The sequence below is a fragment of the Lepidochelys kempii genome, chromosome 4 (genome assembly GCF_965140265.1).
Source record: "Lepidochelys kempii isolate rLepKem1 chromosome 4, rLepKem1.hap2, whole genome shotgun sequence".
In the NCBI taxonomy this organism is placed as follows: Eukaryota; Metazoa; Chordata; order Testudines; family Cheloniidae; genus Lepidochelys; species Lepidochelys kempii.
This window is the reverse complement of record NC_133259.1, coordinates 83,951,133-83,964,122: the sequence shown is the minus strand read 5'-3', so window position 1 is coordinate 83,964,122 and position 12,990 is coordinate 83,951,133. Positions and strand designations below refer to the sequence as shown.

General features: G+C 39.8%; 1 protein-coding gene across 2 annotated transcripts in view; it reads right to left on the bottom strand.

Annotated features, from left to right (window-relative positions):
• Positions 1–12,990, bottom strand: part of MTUS1 (microtubule associated scaffold protein 1) — a 207,929-nt gene that overhangs the window by 143,503 nt on the left and 51,436 nt on the right. For both annotated transcript variants that reach the window (XM_073341912.1, XM_073341911.1), the window contains exons 2-3: positions 6,133–8,470; positions 4,126–4,321 (exon numbers count right to left, since the gene is read on the bottom strand). In XM_073341912.1, the coding sequence (XP_073198013.1) occupies positions 4,126–4,321; positions 6,133–8,274 (2,338 nt within the window). In that variant the 5' untranslated portion in view covers positions 8,275–8,470. The remainder of the gene's footprint in view (positions 1–4,125; positions 4,322–6,132; positions 8,471–12,990) is intronic.

The window sequence follows — 12,990 nt, the reverse complement described above, 5'->3', positions numbered from 1 at the left end:
GGTCTTGCACTTATTGGCTGATTTGCTCGCCTTGGAGCTTCACTGCAGCCCTCAGTTTGGCCGTTTTCATGAACCCACAGTCCAGGTCGACTCCTCCTGTGTCTGACCAGGAGTTGGAAGGATCTGGGGGAACCCAGGCCCGCCCTCTACTCCGGGTTCCAGCCCAGGGCCCTGTGGAATGCAGCTGTCTAGAGTTGCTTTCTGTCAACTCCCTGGGCTACTTCCCCATGGCCTCCTCCCAACACCTTCTTTATCCTCACCATAGGACCCTCCTCCTGGTGTCTGATAATGCTTGTACACCTCAGTCCTCCAACAGTCCGCGTTCTCACTCTCAGCTCCGAGTGCCTCTTGCTCCCAGCTCCTCACACGCACACCACAAACTGAACAGAGCTCCTTTTTAAAACCGAGGTGTTCTGATTAGCCTGCCTTAATTGAGTCTAGCAGCTTCGTGATTGGCTGCAGGTGTTCTAATCAGCCTGTCTTAATAGTCTCCAGAAGGTTCCCGATTGTTCTGGAACCATCCCTGTTACCTTACCCAGGGAAAAGGGACCTACTTAGCCGGGGACTAATATATCTGCCTTCTATTACTCTCCTATAGCCATCTAGCCCGACCCCGTCACAAGGGCTGACCAGGAAATGATCATTAGTCTGTCGGAACAGGTTCGTCTGGACTGGTAAAGATGACTTACCAATGTATTGACAAGAAATAAAGCTCCAGGAGGAGTGAATGACCAGGAGGCTTTAAGTCCCTTGCAAGGGCACTCAAAAGGACAAAAATTGTCACCTGAACACTTCATACGCATTGAGGTAAAGAACCCTCCAAATACTGAGGACGATATTCTGTGCCTTGCTTTAGGGCAGAATTTAGGGAAAGAAATAACTTGATTAAATATGGGAAGAGGTAGTCATGCTGATGTGAAAACTATAACAGGTATGGAGAACTGTAAAAAGATATAGCAGAGGAAGGAGCCATGAGTTACCCCACTACCCAGAACAAAGTGACTGCTTCAAGTAACATCACACACAAGGAAAGCATACTGGAGGGCACCAAAGAGAAAAAGAGTGCAAAGTCTGCGGACAGAGCTTGCTACCCACCGAGCAAAGTCTGAGATAGGCTATAGACTTTAACAACCTAGCCAAAGTGGGATGAGCCCCCCTACACTTGGCAACACTAGTGGACTTCAAGAGTTAATGCCTGTCCCAAACAGGAACTAGCTGAAAACACTATTAATGATATCCAGGAGGAACTAGATCAGAAAGCATAGCCTTTGAGTGCCTGGCAAGTTCTACACCAATCCACAGGAACAACCCAAGCATGCATCCGATGAAGTGAGCTGTAGCTCACGAAAGCTTATGCTCAAATAAATTGGTTAGTCTCTAAGGTGCCACAAGTACTCCTTTTCTTTTTGCGGATACAGACTAACACGGCTGCTACTCTGAAACCAAGTCCTACAGTAAGGTATGTTGGTGACTATGGGAATTTGGTAGAGTACAGAGGACTCTACTGAAAACAGTTGATGAAACTCCTTCCATAAGCCCGTCCATAAAACAGAGCACCACTGGTCTGGGATGAAGATGGATCTTTAAAGAAGGAGGTTCTGCCTCTCAAAAAGAAGCAAGTGAGAGTTACAGGATCTGCCCATTGCAATGCATAATCTGGCATTGATCCTTCTGGATTGTCCACATCAGATTTGTAGCAGAGAGCATGTGCAAGCATTTGGGAGGCCGGGGGCGGGGGGGTGGTTTGCGTATATGTGAACCCTGTCTGCTAGGCTTCTGAAAACAGCCTGAAAACATGCTTTCAGATCAAAGGACCTGGGAAGTATGTTAGCTTTTTTAGTACTTAGTAAAGCCTTGCATAGTACTAAATAATGAGGCAGAACTTTAAAAAAACCAAAAAACTTAAGAGGTAATCTGTAGACATAGCTCTGTTCAGACATTGAACACAAGAGGTAAACTAAACATTGTTTGCTGCAAATGGTTTTCCTGGCTCTCGTCATTCCAGCTCTTTACTGTATGGTTCCTTGAAATAAGATTGACCTCCATGGTTAAAACGGGAAGTATATGTAAACTTTATAGGAAAGACTGGTTATCTGTCACCTTTACCAGTTGTTCGTAGGGACAATGGAAACTCAGTTGGTTTCAATTCTATTAGACAAGCCATTCTTTGTACAATAAATGGCATACATTCAGTGATCTAAGACTGCCTTGTACTGTTACAGCCTAGTTTCTGTTCTAGTTTTAACTATTGGAACTTTTCTAAATTACTCATTCATAGATAAAGAGAAGTGATAAATTAGTTAAAAGGGAAGTATTTTTTGATTATGAATGAATGACTGGGTCAATATTTCAATTGTCACTTGAAGCTTTCTTGAAATACATTTCTAATAAAGCTGTTTTTTAAAAATATTCACTGTTGTATAGGGAAAGCTATTTGAATAGATGTTAGATTTCATATTAATTTTTCTATTATACCATTAGAGTATGCTGCAGCTGATCAAAGAATCTTACTGTTCTCCTTGGGAAACTATGAAAGGCCGAAAAAAATATTTGCCATAATACTGGGCAAGGGAAGTCAGAAATAAGCTCTATTCACTTGATTCGACCGGTTTTCTCCTTCAAAAGGGCTGTGGAGAAAGATTTTAACATGCTTCACCACATGTATAATTAAGGAGAGCATTTTGTGCTTTTTTAAAATCATAAATTGGGTGGGAGAAAGTCAAGCAAAATGCAGAGCAAGTTTTTCTGGGTTGGGAGTATGTTTTTCAAATTATAGTATATTACAAGTTCAGTCCTTTATGTTCCAACTACCTTTGTAATTAGTTACGTTTTTGCAACAAGTAAGATCAACTATGTCACTTACTAGAACCTTCTGGGCTTTTACTGTACAACTGAACTAGTTGTCTACAACTACCAAGTCTGACTAGTCAACTGGAAGACTAACAGAAGGAAGCCCTGAAGAATCAGTCTGAGGCTGAATGGCCAGTAGGCCAACGAATTCGAGCCCCTCATTTCATCAATTCACTCAGTCCCTTTCCTTGCAAATGGAGGATTGTACAAGTTTGTGTTTTGTTCAGTCTAAGCAATGGGGCTCCTATGAAATCCCTTGAGATGAACATGGGGAGTTGTTGAACGGTATCACAAAGTTTTGTATGTGTGGTATCGTAAGTCGTTCTCTCTGGCTTTCACAACTTTCCAATGATTTCAGTTCTATTTTCACTTAGCAAACCTATACATATTTTATCTTAATATCTTTTCCTCACAATATTGCCACACCCTCCTTTGGGCATTCTTTACTGGATGAGATTTGAAGACATTGAATTGGAATATGGCTAAATCAGAGATTTATAGTTGGGATAGAAATCAGGTTTAACCCTAAAAATGGTGCCCCTCCAGTGTCATGAAAACTGTGCTTTGAAGCTGGTGAGAGCTAGTTGTAGATGTAGTTTGTAATCCAGTTCCTCATTCTTGTAAAGCCCTGTTAGGGACTAATGAACCTACAAACTGGCTTTTGCAAATTTAATTATATCATCATACATCCAAGTGAAAGATGCAAATACTGTACAATTCAGACTCATCCAAGTAGCCTCTTGTTTCTACATTAGATTTATGGACACTGAAGATAGAAATCTAGTAGACACGGGCTGTCATATAACCTCTGCCTCCTATTTAGAGGAAAGAGGATAGGGAAGAAGTTATTTAGGGCCAGAGACGACTCTAGACCACCTGATCAGGTCTAAATCAGGTCAACAGCAACCTAAAGTGACTGCCCTCCCACATTTTTTCCTGTAGTCCATGAAAACAGAGCAATTTCCTCAGCTTTAATGCACCAGTATCTGCACTGGCAAAAGCCACCACAAGTAACATTTCTGACGACATTTTCATAAGAGGAAACCCAGACTAAACTAAATGAAAGAGAAGCTTCCAGAGTGTTGATACACATTGAGATGCTTGGACCGTTACTGTTCTTGCTTTAACCTTTGTGTAGTTTCCAGCACTCCTGACTGGGTTCAGATCTGTCACATATCTTAGTCACAAACGTTATAAAACTAACCTATTGGAATAATGGTAAAGTTTAATGCCTTGTTTTTAAGGACTCGGTTAGCCTAACAGAAATTCTCTTACCAGAACTTGATGGCAAAACAGCTCTTTGAGGAGATGACATTTTAGTTGCGCACACATTTTTATTTTCACTTCCTCGCCTAGAGCGAAACACAGAAGGCACCACTTTCACCTTGGGGGCAGGTATACTTCTAAGACTGATAGGGCCTTCCTTGTGTATATTTTTTCCTTGTGCTGCCCCAGTTTTAGCTGAAGAAACCTGTAAAACACAATGTTATTGTAAGAACAAGTTGTTTCACTGCTAGCTTATAAAGTAGGCGGGGGGCGTTTAGCATCAATTACCAGAAAGAAAGCTAGTCACAAAGGCAAGTGATTTCAAGTAGGTGCTTGTTATCATTTGGTCCAGGAAAGGAACACACACAGATGAATGTTATCCACTGCATGTGCATGTACATAATTCATTTTTAGAGGTCACAATGTTTGGGATATGAGGGGACACTAAAAATTTCAAATTGGTCACGGATACCTATATTAAAGTCTGTGCCAAAAGAAAAAGTGTTGCAACTTAGGTTTAATTTAAACCTAATTCTGAATGCCTGGTTTGTTTGGGTACAGGTAAGAATCAAGTAGTTTATTTCAAAATAAATTCATGGTAAAGTAGTAGTTCACATGTGGGCTAAAGAACTGAAGGAAATGCAGTTAGTGGCATCCTACAAGTCTTCATGGCTACATTAACATAAAATATTGCCAGTTTGGTCATTTAAGGAAAGTTACCAGCAATCAGAATCTCAATAAGGATACTTACCGAATGTGTTAAAAGAATTGTTTACGTAGATCGGTCACACCCAGAGGAGACTATACTTAAGGTAACTTGAGGAGTGGATGCAGGGCACATCAAAGAGGTAGCCACTGGCTCAAACTGAATGCCATATTTGTTACTGCAATTGTTTCACCACAGAACTCTCTCATTTTTAACAGGCACAAGCTCAGAAGCTCATATAGTATAGGAATAGGTATCAAAATGTAAGCACCTCGTCATGCTCCTGTGCATTTTGTGGACTTTTGTCCACACTGATTTGATCATACTAAGAGGGGAACCAAACCTACTTTGACTTGAGCCACAGTTCAGATGCATTTCCAGAAATTTGTACTAAAGACGAGATCACTTCCCCCATGAGAACTTGATTAAAGAAACTCCAGTGCAATATTCCAATTATTCCATCTAAGCAGAGGGAATTTAGTCCAAGGACTTTCAAATCTTAAAATCTTGACAGTGTGATGTATACCTCCCTCAGAAACCATGAGAAATCAAACTTTCAAATTGGTTGAACAGCTAGAATTCTTACTCATAACAGAATATTATTTTAGCCTTGAATTCATCCAAGTGTCAAATGTACTAAACTGCCAGCATATTTTACAGGTGATAAACTCTGTCTCAGTTTAACTGTCTTACTCAAGGCAATAAAGACCAAAGGAATTGAACCATAACGTGGCCATGGGTACAGTATAAGAACCTAAAGGGACAGTAGGTAAAATCCTGGCATTATTGAAGTCAATCGGAATTTTGTCATTGACTTCCATGAGGCCAGGATTTCACCCTAGACCAGAGTTCCTGGCTCCCGTCAGTTGCTTAGATTATACCTCTCCTGACCTATTCAAAGGGGTGCCTGCTGGCAAATATTACAAAGGAAGACACACACACACACACTATCAATGAGATAATGAAGTCATGACAGATACATTTTAGACTTGATATTTGTTTAGCTGAGCTAGTGTAACTAGTGACTCTCTTGCTTCTAAATAATAAAATTTGCCACCAAAAAAAAAAAAATTATGTGGATGTGTGATTTAAGTGGTTAGCAAACTGAGATGGCAGGATTCCTTTCAAGATTTTCCCTCTCCCTCAGTATTATGGAGGGAGAATTAACTCCATAGTCAAGGTTGTATTGAGATTTACAGATTTTTTTTTTTTTTAATATACATCAATTTCCATTCATGGCTGTACAATGTACATTTCCAGATTTAACACATGCAAATCAGTTAATTTGAACAGTAAATGCATAAACTTACCAAGGGAACAGGGCCAACTTCAAATGTTTCATTTGCTGGATCTTTTATTAGCTCTTCCATTTCCAAAAGAGTTCCCAAACTGCAATTTTGCCCATTTTCAGCTCCACTCCAGTAGGTGCTTGTGACACAAGGCTGTGCCAAGGACATTGTGCTTTTCATTTTGTCATTCAATTTCCCTTTTGAGTTCTGTACACATGTTACAACTGCAGCAGAAACCGAGGAGGATGTTGAATTGGAGGAGCTTGCTTTGTTAATGTCTTCTGGAGTCTGCTTTACTGAAAGTGTTTTTGGAATTTTGTGAGAAGCGTTCTTTGAATGAGTTGTAGCATGTATAACTTGGCTAGGAAACAGCTGTTTATTAAGAGGTTGCTTATGAGGCTTAGTCATTGGTATTTCTGCTTTAGTATCTCTGTCTAAATCACGTTTTTCCCTCAATGCTTTGATGGAAGAGGGCAATTGCCTTGGGGAAGAAACTGGTGAAGGTGATGAGGCAGTAGAGAGTTGAGGGGATCTCGGGGATATTTTTAATGAAGCATTATCTTTTGACTGTAACACAGCTCTGGATATAACTTTTGGCTTCACATTTTTAAAGTTTGGTTTTGGAAAGCTAACAATCTCAGCTTTTCTAGCTTTGGTTATAGTAGAAACAATAGGAGACCGGTTTTTTGGTTTCATTGCAATTTGTTCAGAACTGGTTTTAAGTGAAATCTTTCTATTGCATCCTCTCATTAATGCATCATTCTTTCCCAATTTAAAAGGCCCATCTCCAGCTTCTGCCAAAGCTGAAACAGAAAATTCAGGTTTTTTCGATCCTGTCATAGATGTAGAAAAACATGAATCAGGACTGGTTTCACCAGCTGTTGGACTGAAGACCACAAAAGTTGCCTCACATTTCAGCCCAACTGTAGCAGCCCCTTCTGGCTTTGGTATAGTACTTTCTATTGATTCAGACACTGCAAAATACCCATGTGCATCTTGGAAAGCAGTGTTTTTAGCACAGACATTTTGTTCTTTGGTTGAATGCTCACTCACTTTATCTATCACCTGTTCTTGGTCTGTACTTAGATCAAAACTCTGTATTGGCAGAGCACATAAATCATTTACAGAGTAATTAATTACCATTCTGTTTGGAGATGTGTCAGTTTCAGCATGTTCAGGTGTGCTATGCAAATACTTTTTTGAATCTTTGTCCATATTAAAATGCTCTGGTGACACTGAATTCTTAGAGTGACAATCTACCCATTCACCAACTAGTTTTAAGGACTGAATTTCCATTTCTTGAGACACTCTATTTTGTGCTACATTGACATAATTGGTGCCTTTTAAAGGTTGTTCACTAACCCCTCCAACATCTGGAGAAGGAAGAGGTGGTACTACCCAATCTGAACAATTTGATGCTTTTGGGCCCCCTGAAGCTTCCAGCACAGACGAACTAGGAGGTTTTTCAGGGCTACTTGTATCAAAACTTTTTCTCATACACATTTCATCAGAAGAGATGAATGTCAGAGGGAGAAATGCATCTTGGTTTTCACTTCCCATAGTTTCCTCCTGGTTTTTAAACATACCAAGAGATTCATTGACACTAGAGACATCTAATGCCACAGGAGCACAACCTACTTCATTTTCGATTTCAGAGTTTTTGCTCCATTCCAAAGGGATAACACGCATTGCACAGTTACAGTCAATCTGTCTATAAGGCACTGGTTGCTCAGTACTTTGATTCTGCACTCCTTTTAGGGCAAGGTTCTCTTTTAGGAGGCTGGTTGGTTCCTTTAAGTTATGGTTCAAGACATAAATACAAGCCTGTTCAGTTGCAGAAGACACAAATGCGGCATCAGTATCACGCAATGAAGCCCTCCTACAGATAAATTCAGCCCCAGTCTTTTGTAGATCAAGTACTCCAATACATTCCTGGTTTAAAGAAATAGTTGTGAAATCATTTATATCCTTAAAATCCAGGTTATCTTCATGCTCAGCCATTTTATTACATCGACTACCTGAATTTCCATTTATATTGGTGGTATGATTACTTGAGGGTAGTGTAGTTTTGTTACATGTAAACTTATTTCCATTTTCATTGCTGATAAATAAGGGAGACTGCAAGCCATTCTTTGCCTTATTCTCTGATTTTTCAACGTTCATTCTGAGTTTTAATTTTAAACTTTTGTCATCTTATTTTCACTTAAAATTCTAGAAATCGCAGGTTCTTCTGAGTGTTGGAGAATGCAAAGCTTGACAGTTCAATTTTGTTATAAGACACTCAAGATGCAGTTCCTCTTGCTTACGTGCTCTTCAAGTATATCCACAAATGTTCTACAACTTGAGCCCCTTATGTATTCTAAAATTAAAAAGACATGAAAGTTAGCTGAACCAGAATACAATACTGGACATTTCATAGGCTGCTTAGCTGTCAAAAAATCTGTAGTTTTTACAAATGGAAATCCTTTTGCCTTAAAAAGTAATCAAATTAAAATGTTGAACAGCCCTACCAGATAAACATTCCAGAGTATCTGCTAACAAAAAGGTAACTTCTTAAACAAGTAAATCTGGATTATAACCTTCATTTCCACCCCCCACACAACTCCAGTACCACTCCTGCATTTAACGGGGGAGACAAAGTGTCAAGTAGCTGTCCACAATGTGTCAATATTTTCTGAAACTGAAAAGCAGCTGAGTGGTAACTGGAAGCCAGAAAACAAAACTGAGTAACTCAGGAATCAGTAAAAAGAAAAAGGAGTACTTGTGGCATCTTAGAGACTAACAAATTTATTTGAGCGTAAGTATCGGATGCAGTGAGCTGTAGCTCACGAAAGCTTACGCTCAAATAAATTTGTTAATCTCTAAGGTGCCACAAGTCCTCCTTTCTCTTTTTGCGAATACAGACCAACACGGCTGCTACTCTGAAATCAGGAATCAGTGAAAACGTTGCCTATACGCATCCTTCATTTTTATTATTCTGCATTTAAAATGATCAGCTGTGTGCCTCCTCTGCTGAAAATTCATACAGCTGATGAATATTTTGGTAGAGTCATCAACAGTTAGTATTTCTCAGCAAGTAGCTGGAGATTTCTGAACCACCATGAGTCTCACTCTTAAGTGAGACCTGCATCCTAGTTTTTTTATAGGATGTCCCAAACTCTTTACAATGCTCTAAGCATCCTGTTTTTCCCATATCAAGAAAATATTCTGGCTTTTTGTAATTGCGTGTTTGAGATATACGTCTGTGCCCACAAAGTATTTTATACCTCCCTGTTTCACTCTCACATAGTGAGAGCACATTTCATATCAATCACTGTTCAGGTCAAAACTTGTCAACCAGTACTGCAATGAGCTGTAAGTGTCTCCCAACCTAATCAGTGTAAAATGCCTGCTCTGAGGGAAAGGGAGGAGACTAGTATATAGAAGTCCTTGTGACCTTCCTTTCTCACCTTTTTATAGTCACCATAAGCACAGAGGAGCAAAGCAATGAACAGAGTGGCACTGAGAAGAGGCTCTATTCATAAGGCCCTACTAGTAGGGCCCTATTCATAACGCTTTTAAGAATTGCTGTATGCAAGTGCAAGTTTCTATAGGATACTGAAGGTCACCTGAGTTAGCATGAGTTGCAGCTATATACCTTCCCCCCCACGGACAATCAAAGTGTTTACATATAAACAAACTTGGCCAGCTACATTGCTGTGTTTTGTACGAACAGAAAAAGTGTTGAACAGACCCTCCTTTTTGACAGACATGAGTTGGGGGCAGTCCTGATGTGCATCAAGTATTGCACAGCCATTGAGAGCATAAACAGTATTAACGTAAAATGAGCAGATCGCTGCGGTGCTTATATAATCCATTAAAAAAGCTGTGTCAAGAATGTTAAGGTTACATACCTGTCACAGTCACTTGAGTCAAATGATTAAATTAACGTTGCATACATAAACCTAAGTTTTCTCAGTGTGTAAATTGTACTACAGCCCTGTGCTGTGACTACACTGTAATCTAGATTACAGACTTACATGACCATGCTGACGTAAATTCTTAGCATCTACTATCGTGTAGTATGAGTAGCAGTCTATAAGAGACCTCGCATAAAATAGCTACAGTGAATTAGGCAAGGGCTACCCCTCCCCGCATAATTTGACAAGCTATAAAAACAGTTTCTATTCAAAATATAGCATGCGATCATGTAATTTAAGATAATACAGCAAAAGAACAAAGTTATTTCCTGATTTGAATACTTACCTGTGCATGCAATCTTAATTTTAGATCTAGTTATGGATTTTTTTTTGTAGCAATTTGACTAGAAACCAAAGGGGTCCACACTTTGGAAACCGAAGAAGTGATCACTGCACAGTCAGTTAATCATGCATGCTAGTCCCCTCTGCCTTCCTGAGTAAGGTTGGTCAATTGTTGATGAATAGCCCTTTTACTGTTTACAGTAGTAACATTTATGTCCATGCACAAAGGATGCTTTTCAAATATTCATTCATCATATCAAAACTGGTTTTCCCACAATACCTCAGAAGACAATTTCATGGATACGTATTTACCCCTTCCAGCAAATTCTGATTAGAACTATTAAGAAGATTTACATTATTTTCCTATAAAAGTGTTCTTTCCACTCTCACTAGAGGCTGAGCTGTTTTTGCTGCAATGTTTAGTGAGAGTTGACACTCAGCTACAAGACTTGAAAGTTTTCAGACCAACAGCAGAGTTTGAATTGACTGAAAAGGTCATATCACACAGACATGGATAACCTTAATGACAGCATTAACTAGTGCTTGCTATAAATATCTGCACAAAATTAGACAAGATATACTTGTAAAAAATGCATTTGGTGAAGCATGTATGCATTTTATTTTACTGTCTTACTTTACAAGTGCACTAACTGATTATTTTGCATTCTAACTTTAATAAACAGAAAATCTGCTAAACAATATAGCCAACGTATGACCCTATCCAATTCAATCAGTTTAATGCTGAAGTCATAGGAAACAAGATTAAACTGACTTAAGTAAAACAGCACACAAATCATTTCTGTATATTTGTGCAGAAAATAATTCTTTGAGATCCAATGCACCATTGAATGAAAAACGGTTTATTGAAAGGCAGACTATGATGAGTAGAGAAATTTAAAAATGGAACAGAAACAAACAAACCAACCCACCAATCCTTGCATTCCTCATCAGAATGAGCCGGAGACCTTTTGAAGTTTTTCAGTTAAAAGCCAGAAACACCCACCACAAATGGCCAACAGCCTCATGATTAGTATATTCACTAGGAATCTGGGACACGCACCTTCAAGTCCCTACTACAATAATATTTAATTATTTCCTGGTAAAAATGTTTAGTTGAAACTAGTACGTTCCCACAAAAAGTTTGTTTTCACAAATTTACATTTTTCATTTAAAAAAGTACACGGAGTTTCCAACATTCAACTTTGATGAGTTTGGCTCACTTGTAACAGTTATTTAAGACCATGTTCCAGGCCTTCAATAGCAGCTCCATTCATGTAGCAGTTGGGGTTACAAAATGGCAACTGATCAAATTTTCAAAGTAATAAATGTACAAGTAGCACACATAACTGCACATATGTGGCCTACTGTAGATTTGTAAATTCTAGGGCCAGAAGGGACCAGTGTGATCATCTAGTCTGACTTCCCATGTAACAAACTGTAGAACTTGCCCAAATAATTCTTAGAACACATGTTTTAGAAACACATCCAATCTTGATTTAAAAAGTTGCCAGTGATGGAGAATCCACCAAAACCCTTCATAAATTGTTCCCAGCCAATGGGAGCTGCGAAGCCAGTGCTCTGGGCGGAGACAGTGCGCAGAGCTGCCTGGCCACACTTCCACCTAGCAGCTGAGCAAGGGGGAATGTCACCGCTTCCGGGGAGTCCCCCAGGTAAGCGGCACCCAAAGCCCACCTCACCTCGCCCTGTGCCCCAACCCCTCCCATATCCAAACTCTGCTGCTGGCGGGGAGCTGCACGGGGGCCCCACACTGCCCCAGCACCAGCCGCTGCAGAAGTCATGGAGATCACAGAAAGTCATGGAATCCGTGACAAACTCGCAGCCTTAAATATACAATTTCTCTACTCCTACTCGTGATTCCCAGTTTATCCATCCCCAGACCACTTTAGTCCTTCAGCCACACTGTTGCATCGGGTCTCATGTTCAGCTGATTATTCACCTTGACCCCAGGTCGGTCTTTTTTTTTTTTTTTTAAAAAGGTCACTGCTTCCCAGGATAGAGTCCCCCATCCTGTAAGCACAGCCTGATTTGTTTGTTCTCAAGTGTATGACTTCGTATTTTGGCCATATTATAATGCATATTGTTTCCTTGTGCCCAGCTTACAGAGCAATCTAGATTGCTTGGTATCAGTGACGTGTTCTTTTCATTATTTACCTCTTCACCAATCTTTGTTACCAATAAACTAACATCAGTAATAATTTTATGCTTTCTTCCAGGTCACTAATAAAAGTGGTAAATAGTATGGCACCAATGATCAGTCCCTGCAGGACCTGTTATGAAATTTACTCTAATAGTGAGCTCAATTGTAAAAAGTATGCAGAAGTTCATAAGATATCGCAACATATGTTGATGGGAAAAATATGAAAAAGGAGAGAGACTAAATTAGTCTAAACAAAAAGACCCATGACTCAAGTACTGTGTTAAGATCATGCTTGGTAAATAAGACAGTGTGGGTCTTTAAAGAAAGACTTTGGGGGGAGGGGGGAAGACTGAAGCTACCGGAGTGAGCTTCATCATCATGGCTGTAACCTCCACCATTTCCTGGGACCCTGGACCTATGTCATCTTGATAATGAAAGATGTCCTGAGCAGACTGGGCCAGAGAAGGATCCACATGACAT